Genomic DNA, 18737 nt, shown 5'->3' with positions numbered 1-18737 from the left:
GCAAGGGACTGATACCTGTTGGCACAGTCTTATTTTCCTTTGTATGGTACAGTAAAAGCTCAAACAAGACAGTGTATGTAGGTGATGCACTCCTTCGTCTTGAGTTTGAGGTTCTGAAAATATCCCCCGGCTCTTGAGCAGGGAACCGCTATTTTTCTTCTCGGTGGGAGAGGCTTGCACACCTCCGAGGAGAGAGATCAGGCTTTGAAACATGCTAACAGCGTTATGACCTACAGGAGTTTTAAGCAGGGATCCTTTTAAAAAAAGACACGTACCCCTTAAAAGGTAATGGTGTTATATGGAAGGCAAGGAGGTTCAAAATAGAAGATTGGAAGGTGAGCACTATTTAGGAAAATAAATTCAAATGAAAATACAGAAATATCAGAGTTAGAGGGTAAATTCATAAAAAAAACAAACCCTACCATCTTTTCTGAAGATAAAACAATTTGTTTCCTGCCCCCTCTTAGCTACATAACACCTCTGGTTTGTAAATAGCTATTTAGCTTTTGAAGGAGTCTGTATGAAGCATGTTGGGGTTTGTTTGTTTGCTTTAGAATCACAGATATTGATGATTTTCAGGCTTTAGGAAAAAAAATGTGATGCTGGCAATATACTAAAAAAAAACCTAACAGCTTGATCAGCCTGACATGGAAAGGATTTTTGCAGTTAAAAGGCTTGATAGTAAAAGTGAGATACACACATAAATGTTGCACATAATTTACATTTTCTCTGAAGATCAAATATTTATTGGCTGGTGAAAAAATGGTTAAGATAGGATCTAGACCTCTACAGGCTAGAATACCTGATTAGAGCAGCAGTGGTACGCAGGCTGTTGTGTGTTTTATAGAGTCTCTTAACTATCGTTACTTTTATGTATACAGCTACACACACAACAAAATAACATAATAGGCTTGCCATGTGTTACAGATGATATCAGGCATCTGCAGTGCTGATAGCGAAACTTTCTGATGCTGGCAGCCAACCTCATTTAAATAAAACCATCATCTGCTCTTTGTTCCAGCCCACTTCTTCGGTGGCAAACTTTCCTATTAAGTATTTGGTGTCAGGCCACTCATTCTGACTCTTAAAATAACTCCCCTATTCCCAACCATCAACATAAACAGCAGCTTTATGGTTAATTTTAGACTTTAAGGACAGCTTACTAAGTGTTCTCTGCAGGTAGCTAGCTGTTGACATCCTTGGGAATGCAACTGCAAAGTTTTTCTCCATTGTCGTTATACTGAGAGGCATGATAAATGAGATAGACTTTAATTGACTGGCAGAGTGGTGTCAGGTTAAGATGTGGCTTACCGTATGACACACAGAAAAAAGTTCACTGTATCTCAACAGTTTGCTCAGAGACATGAAGTTGTTTATAGTAAGGACTGCACAGGGAAACAGAGCAGCTTCTGTAATGGTGTGGTCGAAGTGGGGCCAGAATTCACCCTCAGGAGACTTTAATAAAAAAAAAATCAGACAAAGAAAAACCCCAACCAATATTCATTAAAAGATAATGTCACTGATGCTGCAGATTAATTTATATTGATTTAAAATCACATCTGATTTTTGCGGGTGTAGGTAAGACCTTCGAGCCTCAGATGTTTAGCATGTTGGCAGACTTGAGTTGGATCTTGCAATGCTTCAGACTGGCTGTACTCCATGTAATCTGCCCTACGTGCTGCTGAACTGTAGCTTGCTAGTTTTTAAAGGAATAGGAGAGCTTGGGAGGGGGAGAGGAATTTGTCTTCTGATAGTGAGCCCTGTGCCCAGTACTCCTGGTTTGCAGTGAATGGCATATTTTGAAGCTGACTCTAATGTTTTGAAATGTGAAACTAAGTGAGGTACAATTACAGCACCACCTCTTTGTTTCTCTGTGGCTGGTGGATGGGCACCAAGTAACTACCATGTTGTCTTAGCATACATATTTAACAACGTGGGCTTTAACAGAGTCCCTGACCAAAGTACCAAAAATCTGCCTTAATGGTATTTGTTATAAAAGCCCATTAATTATATTCCTTTGATGATACCAAGTCTTGGTTTCTGAGGTCATCTTACATATTTAATCCATCTGGAAAAAATTGTCAGGATTTTTCCAGATTAATTTTAACGTAAGTGTTTATAGTTGGGGTTTTCTGTGTTTTAAATAGAGAAGTGAATTCATCCTCAGTCAGGTGTGGATTGACCGGTGTTCCACTGAGTTTGTAAATAAGTAGTGATAATGATGGTATTTCAAGAATATCCCTTAGCTTTTTTGCAGGCATTAAAGTGAATGAAGGACACTACTAGCTGGCTTAGAGTGGTTTCTGCTAGAAAAGTTTCAGAAAGGTCATTTTTGAAACAGCACATTCCTGGTTCTTGCACTCTGATAGCTTTCTGTAGGAGACTGGAGCAGCTTCTGGTAGGGTTTTTGGCATTGGACTGAGCAGGATTATTATAAGACCCATCCCGCAAAGCTGGGGCTGGTAGACTCTGGAAAAGACCTATCCATAATGTGAACTTCCCAGGCAGGGTGGTGACTCCAGAGGAAACCTCCTACCATTCCTGCTGGCTCTCCATTAGCTGATTGAAAAACCCTTCTCAGCCATTTTGGTGATATTCTTTCCCAGTCTTCTACGAGATGCTATTTTGATACTCCGTGAATTTAGTCCCTGACCTTGTTGTGGTATTTCATTACTGAAAAAGTGGCAACTACAGTATCTTATGTGTTGGTTTTTCCTTTCCTGCACTGTGCTTTACTCCTCAAAGGGAAGAATCTGGAAGTGAAGCTGTGTTTGATGTTTCAAATAATTTTCGAAGAGTAAAATCAGAGCATTATTGAAGAGATGTAAGGGATGTGAAAATAAAAATACAGCTCTTGATTCTTTACTACTAATTCTCCAGTGTGAAACAGCCTTGAATGTTCTCACTTGAATGAAAAATTAACTGCCACTGTTTGTGTTGGTGGTGTTTCTCGATTTATCGGTTTGCTCTGTGACAGCAATTAAAAGGCTTGCTAGATAAGAAATTGTAGGGAAGATGTGTAGAATAAAATGATTGTTGAAGTTTTACAGCATGGTATCATAGTGCATACTCTCCTGAAGGTTTTGGTTTCAACACCTAGTTGTTGGAGCCTCAAAATCCAAAGTGCTTGTCTTCTCCTGTGCACTTATAAAGAAGATATATATGAACCAAACCAGCATTGTGATGCTCTTCGAGTTGGGCTTCTGGTATCTCTTTTCCTTCTTAGCCTTCCTGATCAGCCTAGGGGTGTTTACAGTCTTGCCGCTCTGCCACCTGCTTGTCTCAGTTCCGCTTGCTGCCTTTTCCTGGGATGGGCAGTGGCCGAGACCTTGCTGTTCATCAGCACAGCAAGGTGGGGTGTCTGTGGAGACTGGAGGGACTGAAGAAACAAAAATAACTTTTGTGTATGTGTGTGTGGTGCTGGCAGGGAGAGGAATCCCAGAGTTTGCCCAAACTTTCCTGTGAGCATTGCTGTCTTCAAAGGATTTTGCTAAAATACCTATTTGAAAATCTGCCTGTGTGTGGAAGTGTTTCTCGGTGTGTTTGAACCTTGATGAAACGGCATAAAGGGAAGCCCTGTGCAACTGAGCTCAATAGAAACATTCATTACAGCTAATTTACTTGCTGCTTTTAAGAGACATAGCTATTCATAAGTTGTGGTTTTGCCTGATGCTGCTGGTAGTATTTGTTTTAAATAGATGCACTTGCCTGCACACGCTCTTTGCCCATCTGAAATCTTGTCTGGCTGTGTCGGAAACCTCGTTTTAAACATGGTAATATGCAGTGTTAGGCAAATACCAGTGTAACCTGTGGTGCCTTCTCGTTAAGGGAAAAAATCCTTTACTGTGTGTATGGTTCCAGATAAACAGTAGCAAGGACCGTAAGGAAAAGGTCTTGTCTGTGACAGAGAAATGGCAATTCTAATTTTTTCTGAAGCATTGTCCTTGTTCAGCCATCTTACTGCACTTGCTTTTCTCAAGGACAATCGGTGAATAAACTCTGGAAGCACAAAGGTACTAAAAAGCACTTATTTTGCAGCATGCAGAGGCTGTGTATCCCACCTGAGATGACCACAAACCCGCTCCTGCTGGTTGCTATGGGAGAATTGCCATGGGTACAGGGCCATGGAACTTGTTGGAACACAGAAAACACTTTTGGTCTTTGTTTGGTCCTCTTGCATACAGCTGAGTGACTTTGGGTTTGAAATAATTAAGCTGAATCAAAAAAAGAATCGTGACTTTTCTGTTTCAGGAACTTTTGAAAATTTCCAGCCTTAGAGCAGCAGCATGGTGGCTGATGTGATTTACCTGATAAAGACCAGAGCTTTTCTCAAAATGAATGAATTGCATTTCATTTTCTGAAAGGAGAAGGCAGTGTTTGGATCATGTGATGCTTAAATTTGAGTCTGTGGTTACATGCTCTGTTTTTTATAATCTGTTATAAATCTGCAACACTTCTGCTGGTACCTCCTCCTTTCCTTCCTCCCCTTGATGCTTGTCCCCTCCACCGCCTCTGTGTTGGTGCTTGTGTTGCCATGGTAGGCAAGATCAGGGAACTGATCTGCCTGACAACTTACTCCAGTAAAAAAAAAGAATTATTATTTCAGCTACCTGGTTTGACTTGCTGTGCAGTTGTTTGGGTGGTACTTTTGGCACGAGGGTGACATGGAGAGGAAATGGCTGAGGGGAAGGAATGGTGGTGGGGGTAAAGGAAATGCCTCTTACAGCAGAGAAACAGATTTAGATTGTGCTAAAATAAATCTGCATGAGATTGAGTGGCATAATTGATATCTCTTTGGGGAGAAGATTATTTTTCAGGCAGAAGAAACCAGTGGGCCATCCATGTGAGCTGCAGAATTTTACCCAGTTGTCCAGTTACTCACCCCAGCAAGTCCAGGGTGACCATGGAAAGACGAGGATTTCTAAGTAACTCAGATGCATATCAGCAGAAGGACAGAAAAACCTTCCAGTAATCTGGAATTATAGGCTAGTTGATACGAATTCCACTGGATCAGGTATGAGGAATTCCAGTGTGAGCTTGCCTTTACTAAAACCAGGCTTATACTATCTCTAGTACAGGAACAATACCTAAGAAGCAGTTGATGCCAGGGAGCCCAGTACACTGAAGTTGAGCTCCTGGTGCATCTGGCATAACGGGGCAATGGAAATAGTTGCTGGTACTTTTTCTGGAAAAAGTTCCCAACAGAAGAGAATTAAAATTCATGAAGTAGCAGTAAGAATACTCTCTCTTGAATTCAACTAATTATTTCAAACTTGTGCTCACTCACGTATGCACACGGACAATTTTAGTTCAGTCCCAGCTGATATATGTACTTCTTTGTATATCTGTAATGTTAAGCATGACTATATATTAAATTGTGCTACAAAGCATGCAAGGCAAGTGATTTGTGAGCGCAGGGTAACTGAGGTTAGAAACCAGTCCTCCTGATGTAAACTAATGTTGTGGCTTGATGATCTTACAGGTCTTTTCCAACCTTAGTGATTCTGTGACTTACGGAATAATTATGACCAAACATTTCACCAGGTTGCTCTGTCTTTTCAGCAGTGATGGAGATCACTGTACTCCTTTATTTGCAGATGATCTCAGTACTTTCTAAATCTTGTTTTCCTTCAGTTGTGTTAAAAACACTAACAGTGACTTTTATAGCTTTTCCTCTAATTAAGCAATAGTGGATAATACCAGAGGCGTTTTTTCAGGGAGCTCTGCAGTTTATTTCCTTGTCCTGCTGCTGTCTGGCAATGTGCTTGTCTTGCTTGTCTTCAGATTGAGTTGATTCATTCCAGGAAGAACAAATGTGGATTCTGGGCTTCACCATTTACTTGCAGACCAGACCCTTGCTTATCTCTTCTTGAATGCAACAAATTATTTTACCATCATATTACAGATATTTCTCTGATGTGTGTTTGATAAAGGACTTTATGGTAGGTGTTCAGTAGGATTTCTGTGTTAAATCTGGTCAGATCAGTAGAGCAATTGAAAGGGAAATAGCGAGTTTTCAGCATTTCCTACTTTAAGACTCGGGTAACCTCCAAAATGAACAAAGCACTCTTAAAAACCTGGCAGTTATGCTGCCTGTGTCCCCTAGCCTAAAGAGATGTGTAAAGAAGAGAATTACAATGACTCTTATACTGCCATGGTGATAGGTACATGCTTGTTTTGTAATGTGCATTTAGACTTAAGAGAATAAAATGTATTTGTCTTCGTTCCTCCAGAACTTTTCCTGTAGTCTCAGTGCAATTAACTTTTTCGTTTGGAATGCAGATAACACTAGCCAAGTGGATGATATAACTGGTTTCTTATTGGTATTGCTTACAAAGTGTTATTTAGGGAAAAAAATGCTAAGGTAGGGAGTGAAACAGGAAATGTTGGATGATTTTATCATTATTATTATTTTATTACAAAGGAGCGGTGAATAGTACCTAGTCTCCTGTGACAGCTCAGACAGCTTTCAGAGCTTGTTGTACGGTTTTGACATTCATTCAAACTAATATTCGTTTTAATTCACTTGTGATTGAAAGGTGGTTTTGTAACTCATGTTTTTGCCCACCTTGCTGCTTCAGTCTGCTGTGGTTCCAGCAAAATAATCATTTTGAGCACAATACTTCGGTTTTTCCCATTGGGGAGTAAGGGTCTAGTTTATTTTTGTGAAGATGGAGAAAATTGATATGGTTATTTTAGTTACTGAAATGGGGGGGAAACCCTTCTAAATATTTTGCAGTTGAAGTGTTTTGTTTTGTGCTGGGTAATGCGGTGAGACTTGTTGTAGAAAAGCTGAAGTTTCGAAGAGCGTTGCTCTCCCTGGGCAGAGTGCAGCATCACAAAGCAACAAATCTTGGTCAATAAATGTTCCCAGCTCAGCTGTTTTGCAGTGGTCACAGCAATTATCAGAGCCTTGTTTTTGAAGAAATGTGGATCTGAGGTGGTTGTTCTTGTCTCAATTTGCTTATCTCTCCATGGGCAGACCTTCAGGGCTTAGATACATGTTTAGTTAAGTGAAGCAAACTCTTATCATTTTCTAACCAAATTTAGTTTGATACTGGGTGCACTGGTGCCTAAACTTTCCCAGTGAGTCTTTTATGTTGTCCAGGGCAGCTCCTTTCAGACTGCTTCAAAGTATTATGAGAATAGGGAGTGGATTTATGACTTAATGGGAACTTGATTTTCATAGATGCAGGCATGTGGTTCTTTCCTTAGCTGATTACAGAAGACGAAGAAAATTAGTTACAGGAGGTAATTGGGACACTTTGCTGTAACGGCTGCTACGTACAGTACCTGCACATTAATCGTGGCCTGAAACTTTGGTATATACCCTACACATTGACTGAAAGGGTGAGAAGTATCCGCCTTGCCCTCCGATAAAATCACGTCAAGTACCTTGAAATAACTGGTAACGATAATAGCTTGACAAAGATGACGGGCAAATTCTCACTTGAGCTGAGAAACCCAACATGTTTTTGGAACTTTGTGCATGGGAATAATACCGTATTCTTCTGAGTGAATTACATGTAATTGACACACACAAAAAACTGGTTTCAGAGCAGTTACAGGGGACAGAGTAACAGCTGTTGTATGGGGCTTGTTTGGGATTTTTTTCTCTTATGAGGGTTTTTGTGGGCATCTTTGGTCAAACTTTAGCTAGTAATGACACACACTGTTTTATTGCAACATGTGCTGCTGTAATTAGAGCTCTGGCTGTTCATGTTTGCTGAATCAAAGGAATTTACTGATTGTAGAGATAACTGCCTAATCCTTAAGAGTTGGGCTACTGTCCCCTCACATCATGTGGCAGAGGGAAAGATTTAGATACTGAGAGTCAGTGATGCGGTAACAGTATCTGCAAGTTTAAAAAAAAAGTGGCAGTTACAGCACAGGGAGACAATCATGCTTAACTAAGTTTTCTGAATGAAACCCCAGGACTGTGTAGTGTTACTGTTCTGATTCAAATTGTGAAAAGTGTTATTTTTAACAAAGCATTTCATAAAATGTTCCTCGTTCAACCTGCATCTCGGCGCTCTTTGTAAAACAGATGCTACTGGTGCATTTAAGTAAGTCTTCCAACTTACTTTTCTGGTTATTCCTTTTGCATAATAAACTGGAATGATGTTTATCTATGACATAACATATGATATTTTGTTATGTTTATATATGTTACATAATACATAAATATCATTCCAGGTTTTATATATACGTTTTTGTATGTATATTTTTATGTATGTTTCAGCTTGACTTTTTCATTATTTGTCTTCTCCATTTTTGTCACTGTGCTTTTCCATGGTGTAAATGTAAAAACAGAAATCCAGCACCATTTCCTGTTTCCTTTTAAAATCTCTTTAAATGGCCTTTTCTTGCTCTTATGCAGCAGATCTTAGCAGAAGTCATTTGGTGTTGAAGAGCACTCAGGGTGCTCTAACAAAGAAATTGGTGACTGCAATAGCTTCTATCGAACCTGGTACTATGTTTTGGCAAATGCATCTCCCTTTCCTTTGCATCTGTGAGTAAAAGGTGCTTTGAGGAGGGGGAGAATATGTCTACTTTTTAGAGTCATGCAGGGTATGGACTTTTTCCTGAAGTCTGCTTTGGGGGTGACTGTTGTTGTAAAGTCTAGTGTTTCCTAGCACTTTATTTTCAGACCTTACGTAGATGAAATGCTTGTGGTCACTGTCACTGGTTCACCACATGAAGGATGCCTAATAGCATGGGTGCTATGTTCTCAGTGTGAAGAGCTTGTCCAGGAAATTTTTGGTAAATCTGTTCTGTTTAAAAGAAACAAACAAATTCGAGCAACAACTTCTATATCTCACTAACCGTGTGTGGCCTGTGCACTCCTTCTCCTCCCCTTGGTCTCCAATGTATATATAGCATGCATTCAGTGAGTGCTACGGAGTCTGTGAACTCAAGCATGCAGCTGGGAGCCAGCAGTCCGTTTTCTTTGACTTTCTCCTGCTTGTAATCTCATAAGGCAAGAATTGTTTCTCTGCAGTTTATGGAGGTTGTGGTGTGTGTGTTTGTGTGTGTTTAGCTTTAATGCAAACTACAAAAAAAACCCAACTTTTCTCACTGCCTTGCAAGGCATCCTAGAGAAATGGGAATCCTTTCCCACAAGGAACTGAGATGTATGCAACATACTATAACTGTGTATGAGTACAATATATATGGTTTATATGGCCAAGGATTACAGGATGTATCTGTCTGTAGCAGGTTATTGAGTAAAACTCAGCAGTTGTGGACCTGAAGCAGTTTGCTTCCTGCCTGTACCAAGACCAAGAGATTTTGCAGACCATTAATTTACTCCTCTGTAATCAGCTGGAAATTTCAGAGGTGCATAAAAGAGCTGCCTCTTGGGCACCCTTGGAAATACCAGTTAACTTCATTATGCTTTTTATGTTGAGTCTAATCTGTGCTTTCAGATTGATCCTTTTCTCATGATGGAAATGTTAAGCAGCAGTAGTAGTAGTAATTGCTATGCATCTTTCATAGGAATCATACAACATGGATCAAATAGAAGAAGTCAGTTTAAATAACTTGAGATGTATGCAGTAGTCTTAAGGAATGCATGCTCAGTTCTGCTTGGGCTGTCTGCCTTGTCCTGCTTATCTTCTGTAGAAGTACAATTCTCATAGGCTTAAATCCTGCACTAATGTGCCTCACTCCTAAATAGGACTACCTGATATAATTTGAGTTTATCCTCTTTTGGTCGGAAAGAGGTTAATTAAGGGAGCAATTAGAAAAGCTCATTAAAACTGCATTCAGGTTCAGTGTACTGAAAAGTGAGCTTTCTGTAACAAGATGATTCAGAAATCGTGCTTTTCTGATTTCTCATTGAACACAGTTCACCAGTATTAGTGCGTGTATGGTGATTTGAAGCAGTGTCTTGGGTTGTGCTGTTACTGTTTGCATTGCTGTGGTGGTTGTGATAGAGACTGGAACAATAATGTTAATCCCAGGCACCTTCTCACCCCTGAGGGAGGGGAGGAGTTTGGCAGGAATTTACACTGTATTTTGCATTGCATTTCCATTTCTTGGGTCCTGGGTTTTTACAGCAGTAAAAGCATAAATTCAGATAAATGACCCCCACATTGGTTTTGCAGGCAGTGTCAATAGCGGAAGCCAGCACAGTTCAGGCTGCGGAAGCCTTCTAAAGCTGTGAGCACCCTTACATATATCCACGCTCTGATTTTCCTGGGACTGGTTCCTTACAAAATGGCCATGTACGTGCTAGCTAGCATAATGTGTGAAAGCGAGTTGTATGTCCTGGGTTCTGCTTCAGTGGATTGGGAAGCCTGTCTTTCTAAAAATGAAATCACAGTAGCCAATAAATTGTTTGCTTGTGTAGCCAGCCCAGCCTCTCTGATTCTCTTCCCTCGTTCCAGTCTGAGGTTGTGGGTAGGTCACGTGGCTGGATCGGATAGCTTTGGGGAGGCTCTCAAGGAAAAGCAATGTTAGACGGGCCTTTTCAGCACACGTTTATCGGGTTAGTTTAGACTTTGTATTTCAGGTTGACGCATGATTTTGGAAAAGTACGAGTTAGCTTTTGTTAAGATTGCCCATACTCGCAGACTGATGGGGCTGCCTCACAGTGTTTTGGGTGCAGGTATCAACTTACCTAACACTGTTACAGCATCTGTAAGTATACTATTGTTGAGGAGATAGTTGCACTGTCACCTGGAAGCAGTAAAGTGTAGATGTGGATCTTTCATTACTGAGTCCTTCTGAAAAGGAAGACTTAAGTGGCAGTGGAATAGAGCTTCTTACTGCTGTGAAGCTGTAGTGGGGGTCTTCTGGCCTCAACAGTGCTGCAAAACTGCTTGTCTGTGCAGTCAGACCTGTTGAGATCAGCAGCAGGTTGGGATTGCACTGAACACTGTTAAACAAGGGTGGATTTGTCCTTGACTCAGATGTTGAAAAATGCTGAGCACCTGGCGTTACAGCAGAGAATTCCATTGCTCCGTGAAAGAAAGCTCAGCTTTTCCCCGGTAAGGTCTTGAGAAACGATGAAACTTTGCTCATACTGGTATTGAGCCTTAGTCCATGTGATGCTCATTGCGAATCTATGCATTCTCTGCTTTTTTTCTGTAAGCAAATCCATGTAGCAGTACAAAAACTTAATCCTGAGTAGTGCTTCAACAGCCTTGTTTCAGGTTCATCTCAGTAAGCGGTGTGCCTGCTGCTGGCAGACACTGCAAGGCACGGACACTCTGCTGTTTTGTATTGTGCGTTTGTATTGAGTCTGCAGGGAACCATGTTTAGAAGGGTTAGATAAACATGATTAGGCTGCATTGCCAGCAATCATGTTCTTATTTAATGTATTAATGAGTGCAGGTGACAGGACCTCTGAAGTGAATTAAATGCAATGCAAACTCCTGCTGTACGTAGCAGAGCCATTGTGAGTCCAAGCTGCTGAATGCTGAGCTAGCTCATTTGAGAGATGAGATGGGAGATGGGAATGAGCTTCCTGTGCTTGAATGATAATGTTGCACTCTTCACAGCAGGTTTCTGAACACTACCTTACAGCAGAGCTAGCTTGCGTGGAAGAACCAAGGGCAAGAGAGTATGTTTTTAGAGCTGTAATAGGATGTTTCTCTGTTTCTGTCGATAGCATTAAGATGAGGTGGTCACAAATATGAATTTTCTTGCTTGCCACCTTGTTCTGCTACCTGGCAGGATTCAATAATGCACTGGTTAAAAGAATTATGTTCAGCCTACACCTGCACTTACAGTGCTAGAACAACTGCCAGAGTCCTTCGTTTCCTTCTGTAGGCAAGATGCTGGAAGTCAGCACAATTACTGTGCTCTGCTGGCCTTTCTCACGGTGAAACCTGGTTTTTATTTCCTGCTTCTTTAACCTTAGTATCAGTGAAATGATCCCTGGAAAGCTTGTATTGATTGCACATTATTGTCTAATTAAAGTGCAATAAGAAGAATTGCAGAACGCTCGCTCTTACAGCCCTGTGCCTTTTGTAGACGCAATAAACTAGCTTTCCATTCAAATATGGAAAATGTCAGTGCTTATTTCCTTTTGACTTTCCCAGCATCTCTTGAAGGCTACACTTGTAGATGCATGATTAATTTTTTTCTTAAATAACAATTCGAAAGAAGTGTTATTTAGAGAAAAAATGAGGCCCTGTAGGCTTGCAGGGGCCCTGTTCTGACCCTGTTAGCTATAACCCATGCTGTCTAAAGGGAGGCACTTCTAAATGAATGTATTTTAATCTGAAACCTGCTGGATGATCCTTTAGCATCATGTGCAGAGATATAAATGGGTAGTAGTTATACAATATGTAGAGGCCAGTCTTTAAATAGTGCTGACTGGTCTTACCTGGAGGCTGTTTGCTTCTCTGGCAGGACTTTATGGCTCTTTTGCTCCATGTTGTAGTTTGACACTTTCTAGTAACTTGTATCTTCCTGAGTTATGTGCAAGGAGCTAATAAAAGATAAATCCTAGTCCTTGATATAGCAGGAACCCAAGGGTTTGTCATTGTGGTTCTGCATCTTGCTTAGTCATTGATTGAATACATGGCCTTGGGGAAATGACTTAACTTACCCAAACCTTCAGCTTGTGTCTAATCACTAGGTGATACATGATACACTGTGATGCATTTACAGAGATTTATAGATGATCAGTAATTCTGCCCAGGATACTGGGCATTCTGTAGAGAATGGTGGACTTCTATGCTATGAATGAATGAATGATTTGCCAATTGCATACAAAAACACTTAAATATGTTTAGTGACATGTGTGAAACTGACTTTCCCTTTCTTTCTCTTACAGATGTACTTTCCGATTCCCTAGCACGGTTATAAAGATCCAGTTCACATCTTTGTACCATAAAGAGGAAGCAAAAGAGGAAGCCTCATCGCCTCCCCTTCGGCCACTTTACCCTCAAATATCGCCTCTGAAGATCCACATCCCGGAGCCGGACCTCCGGACCGTGGTCAGTCCCCTCCCGTCCCCCACAGGCACTATCAGGTAAGATGGTAACTATCCAAAGTGTGCTTTCTGGAAATCCCTCTGTGTTCTCTGACATCAGTGTGTCAGCCCTGTTTTGTTTGGTATACTTGGTGTATGAAATGCCACATAAAAAGTAACTGGTTAAATATCTGATGTTCAAAATGATGGAAGACTGCTTAAAAACTGTTATGGTGGCTGGAAGTAGGGCACAAGGGTTTTGTTTAAGAACTTCAAGGATTGGGGTGGGGAACTTGAGTGTTAGTTTCAAGCTATAGAGTTACTAGTCTATCTTTGGCAGTGGAATTAGAAATATCTATGAAGAGCTACCTATATCCATGGAGAAAAGAAAGCAGGCAAATACTTTCTATGTTAGGACTGCCTGTTTTATTTTTATCTCAATAATATTCTGTTGTTGCTGGGTGGTGCCGGTGTTATCTGAAGTTAGGGACAAGGGTGGCCATTGGCACGTGGTTTCCTGGGAATAGAAGGAAATGGGGGTAGGATGCTGACCGTGTACTGAGGGGCTGTAGCAATCTCAATGTACATCTGTGCGAGTATCCTGTTTTGTAAATTCTCATTCATGAATGTGCAGTAGAAATAACCTGAACATCAAGTTACTGTCTGGAGTATTTTCTTTCTTTCTTTCTCGGCAAAGAGTTGATATTATGGAGTTGCAGTGTAATCTCTTTTAATGTTAATGAAGTGTAATAAATTTTATAAAGTAAAGTAGACTCATGGTACAGGATGATGTATTATAGTTTTAAAACGTGCAGGCCTCAGCATAGCAAGAGTGTACCTGGTAATAGTAATAGCCTTTGGTTTGTTTTCTTGTCTGTACATTTGTAAAAAGGTATAATACGCAAACATCTTCTGACAGTTAGCACTAATTCAGTGAGTGGTATTCAAATTTACGTGGCTGAGAATGACTTCAGTGTCACAATGAAGCCAGTTTGGTTTTGCATAGATCTGGAGGCGCTTGCTTGTTTGGGTTTTTCCCCTGGTCTTGCAGAGCTGCACAGATGTGCAGTGCAGATATTCTAGAAAGAGGGGGCTGGAGGTAGCTGTGGTTTTAGTCCTCTCTTCAGGCACTGCATTTAGTTTATATTTAACCTTCTCTTTTTAGATGAAGCTTGTTGCTGGGAGGGGAGGGGGATGGTTTCTTTGCCAACATATGGTAGTTAGTTTCCATTCAGTCATCTTGCGCAAAACAGCACAGTGTGGTTTGTGTTACTAACAGAGGCTGTATCTTTTGACTCTGGCATATGCCTGCAACTGATACTTGACTCTGCGAGAATGTTTCTTTTGCATAAGGAGAAAGTGGAAATAGTAGTGTTGAATTGTGCTCGGCCCCTAATGGAGTGTTTACTAAGGATGATTAATGATCGCATCCGTTTGTCTTGAGCAGAAGCTAATCCAGCCAAGTCTTCAGAAAACCTCAAAAGACATCTGAGGTTTCACTTGCCAAACCCCTTTCGTTTCCGAGTTCCTCTTACAGAGGAGGGGCTGACACGTTTGTAAACATCCCTGCTCAGCCCCTTCAACCTTCCCCTCTCCCTCTGCAGGGTCTTGTAGCTCTCATACCCTGTGGGCCACTCTTTGGGAAGTGATTTGGGTGTTTCTGACCAAGAAAGGGAATGCTCTTCAGGGAGCACGTAGCTATGCTTTCTGGCCACCTAGCTTTCAGGGAAGCTCTCTGCTGTCTTGGTGGCCTCACAGTGGTGGGTGAGGCTAGCACAGTGTCCTCTCCCCCTTCCCAAGGGCAGGTCTGGGAAGGCTGGCGGGGGCTCAGTTTGGGACAGACGCCCCTGTCCCATCCCTGGCTTTGGGAGGTGGTTGCATGATCTGGGCTCTCCTCCTCCTTCCTCTCCCCCTTCCAGTATTTACTTTCCTAATTTGGTGTGTTTGCCTCGCTCCTCCCTGATTGGCCCATGGAAAATTATTGCAGTTTGGAAATCCTGGGCAGGGTGAAATTTCCTTTTTGGAAAGTGGTTCCTGGCCCCCTTTTCCTGCCTCTGCCCCGGAGTGGGGCAGGGGCTGTACCTGTGCCTCCACCACCAGATCCAGCCCTGCCCTCCTGACCCCCAGCCCTGCTCTGCCTCCCTGTTTACATTGCAGCTTGCTTCCCTGCAGGTTCCCCCCTGCAAGCTTCTGGGTTTTTCCCAGTGGATTTATTTTCCCCTCTCTGAAGTGCACCGCCTAGAGAGGGAATGAGCTTTAGTTAAACAAAACCGAACCTGCCACCCTCAGCAGCTTTGCAAAACAAGATTCCTGCTTACTCCTAGGGAGAAATGTTTTTGCTGTTTTCTTAGCTAGGTGTTTTATCTCCAGGAGGGGCCATTTGTAGATGTGTTTTGAATGCTGTTGTACAGCTTTAAGGGAAAATGTTGGCTGGCGGCATGCTGTGAGGCTTACACACAGGCATGGCTTATTTCTTCCTGCTTTGAGTTCAAAATTCCTTTTAAAAAAAGTCAGACTTGCATGTTCCAAAAAGAAGGCCACTGCGGTTGTAAGAAATTGGTAGAAGCAGCCTGTCCATTTTACACAATGTAAGAAAGGACAGAGCAGCACCAAATCTCTTCTCAGTAGATTTAAAGCATTGAAAAACTGTGTGAAAACCACGTGTAGTTTGGTTAAATTCAGCTCTGCCTGTTGGGAGATAGAACTGATTCACAATTTCAGGATTTAAGGGATGGTCTTTTGGTATGTGACTTCAAGGTTCTGCAGCTTGCGCTTGGAGGATCCTCTTTGGGTGACACCCTTACTGGTGACATGAAGCTCCTCACCTATGCCACAGACATTTAGCTTTGCCTTGTTTTGCTTTAAGTTCATAATATCTATATGAATGTGACTCCACACGTGTGGTAATCTAGTCCCCAGAGTGGCTTGTGCTTGCGTTGTAAACAGATCCACAGAGACAAGGTGTGATGTAGGAGCCTATTCGTGTTCTCAAAGTCATGCTGAGTTGGAGTTTAGATTTACGGTGTTTAGTTTTCCTTTTATCTTCCAGTTGGTGTTAATGACCCTGTAGTAGTAACTTAACTCGGTTTTCTAAATAACACATCTCTCCAGCACTGCCCCTCGGGGTTGGGTTTTTTAGTATTTATGAGAATGAAATTATTTCTCTGTACATCCTTCCCTATTCTAAACAGCAATTATGTTCTCACTGATATATATATATATATTTTTTTAAAAAGCTACAATAAAGAAATACTGAATGCTGTACGGTGGAGGTCAGTATCGCTATTCATATTTTACAGCTGCTACTTGTTGCTTATCTCTGCACCAGAATGACTGTGGGCTTGAACACTTTGTCTTGTACTTGTTTGGTTTTTTTTCACTGAAAGGGCATGGATAGTTAGCTCACATACAGTCTTTATCATTAAAAAAAAAATATTCTTTGACACGGAGGAGGAAGAGCCCTTAGAGCCCTGTGAAAACCACTGCTTGAAAAGTGGCTGGTGAGGTTCTGTGCTAATAGCTAAACTGGTACATATTTGTGTGGGGACCCAAATTTGTATCTTGATTGTTAGTACTTAATGTGCCTGCCCATGTTTGGCTGTTGCTGGAATACCTAGTTTACAATCAAATTAATGGTATGAGTAATGAAAGATCAGCTGGTATCTTTATGCATCTTTTGTTTTATAAACTTGATTAGTAAACCAGAAGATATGAGCTGAATTGACATGGTTTTATGAGCTATACTGTTTAAACCTTGTTTCCTTTTTTCCTTGTTTTCACTAGGTGAAATTAGTTCAGTAGCATGTTGCATGCTTTAATAGTAGATTACTCAGAGGCCTGCACTCCAGGAACTGCAGTTATCTTGGCTTAGCCACCAACTTGTTTTGTGGCCTTTAACAGGTCATTTAAATTCATTGTCTGATTTTTATGCATGTATAGTGTAATTACTACTTTCCAAGAGTGTGTAGTAGATAAATTATGTATTGAGCTTTTATTCTGCAAAGCATGACAGAACAGTGTATGCGTGTGAGCCATGTTATAGTAGATGTGCAAATGCTTGCTATGCTTTGATTCAGACTTGGCTTGGAAAAAGGTAGTGCTTTTTAATAGGCTCTAGGACAGCCGTACAGCACTGTTTCAGAACACTTGGGATTTAATCTGAACTTGCACATTTCCTCTAAAGGTATGTAGTGGGAAGCTGAATGAACCCTGACTTCAGTGGATGCATTCACTCACTGGAACAGGATGCATAAATACTGCCTGCTCCATTTCATTCAGGCTTTCCTTCTTCCTCTAGCACTATTAGCTATTTAACTGAAAAGCCGGTGAAGACCTCCAAGGCAGGTTTTTTGCAGGCTCTTTTGCATTGTCTTGGTTATCCATTACTTCCTGCATTCGGGCAGAATATACAGCTCAGGTAACTCCCGCAATTGGACAGAGCAGTGATTATTTTTAATCACTCTTGTCTCCAAACCACAAGCCAACTAGTGTGATGCATATATATCGTGTAAGTAAAGCAATGATCTATACTGGGCTTGGGAGTTCCTATGCATGTTTATTTCAGATAATGGACCGTGTACTAGAAGAGATGTGCCAAGCCATGTGCTGGAGGAAAGGTTGCAGATGTCACCAGCTACACGAGCACTTCCTCTTCCCCTGATCAGTATAAATGTTCACTGAATCCACGGTTGGAGTGAGCTCACTTCCTTTTGAAGAGGGGAACCACTGGAGCACAGACAAGTAATAAGAATTCCAACTTTTGCAGATAGCTAACTTTCTCTCACTGTAGCTTGTTCGACAGCTTTGTTTTTCTTCAGCGTTAAGCAGGCAGGGTAGCTCTCAGATTTCTCCTTTCACATCAAAATCCAGCTTGGTTTGGCAGTCTTACCACTTGTGATTGTTTCTGAAACCTGCCTGAAACATGCAACGTGCAAGGACTTGCCTTTCTTTGAGTTACTATTTTGGGGCTACGCCGGGGAAGGAGAGAGCGGCAGAGAATTCTCACCCATTATTGCTGATTGGCATATCGTGGAAATGCTCGTTTCGCAAGCCAAAGTGCTGTACTTTGACCTGATTCTTGCTTATTGCACCTGAAAAGTGTCCCCGTATCTTTTGGTGCTCTTTTTGCAGGCTCGTGAAATGGAATATAGGTGTAGTCTGAGGTCCTTGTGTGCAGGGCAACACACCCAAATTTGCATTTGAGGAGGAGACTGGGGAAGATTTCAAGAAGCAGGGATTCTCCCTTTGTACTCAATAGGGGCTTAAAATTACCTATTCAGACAGGAATCTGTATGCTGGCAGTGCTGCCAAGGTTGTAGCGCTTATCACTGTCTCTTGTACCTGTTTCACAAATGTGCAGTTAGGCATTTTTCAGAGGCACTGCCCATGTGCTTACCATATCCTAAACCACAAAGTTGAAGAGATGGGTTTTTTCCTCTTTAGCAACACAGATTCAAAGTCAGGTGAACAATTTTATGTGGGATCCCAGGTAATCTTTCTTCTTTGTCATAGAGAGGATAGGTGCTTTATCCCTATACCTGGCTTAAATTAAGTCTCTATAGCTTGATCCCTATAGATATCTATCTTGCAGAAAAGAATGAAATTAAGGGCAACTTTCCTGCATTTGTGTACTGCCTCTCCTTCTAGGGAAATTGGCACTGGATTTTGGGAGTGTTTCTGTTCCCAGCTTGTTCATAGACTTGTAATATGACCATAAATATATCATTTAACCACTTGTTGTTGCTTCATTTTTATTTTTTTTCCCCAGTCTGTAAAATGTGGCTAGTATTGAGAGAGTCTGGAGATTTTT

At 41.3% G+C, this 18737-nt stretch overlaps 1 protein-coding gene across 1 annotated transcript in view; it reads left to right on the top strand.

The window, feature by feature from the left end:
• Nucleotides 1–18737, top strand: part of FOXK1 (forkhead box K1) — a 47860-nt gene that overhangs the window by 13532 nt on the left and 15591 nt on the right. The window contains exon 2 of the mRNA XM_059826461.1: nucleotides 12791–12988. Coding sequence (XP_059682444.1) covers nucleotides 12791–12988 — 198 coding nt within the window. The remainder of the gene's footprint in view (nucleotides 1–12790; nucleotides 12989–18737) is intronic.

Source organism: Gavia stellata, chromosome 18, assembly GCF_030936135.1.
Source record: "Gavia stellata isolate bGavSte3 chromosome 18, bGavSte3.hap2, whole genome shotgun sequence".
NCBI classification, from domain to species: domain Eukaryota; kingdom Metazoa; phylum Chordata; class Aves; order Gaviiformes; family Gaviidae; genus Gavia; species Gavia stellata.
Note: the sequence above shows the minus strand (reverse complement) of the source record. Positions and strands in the feature narration are given on the sequence as shown.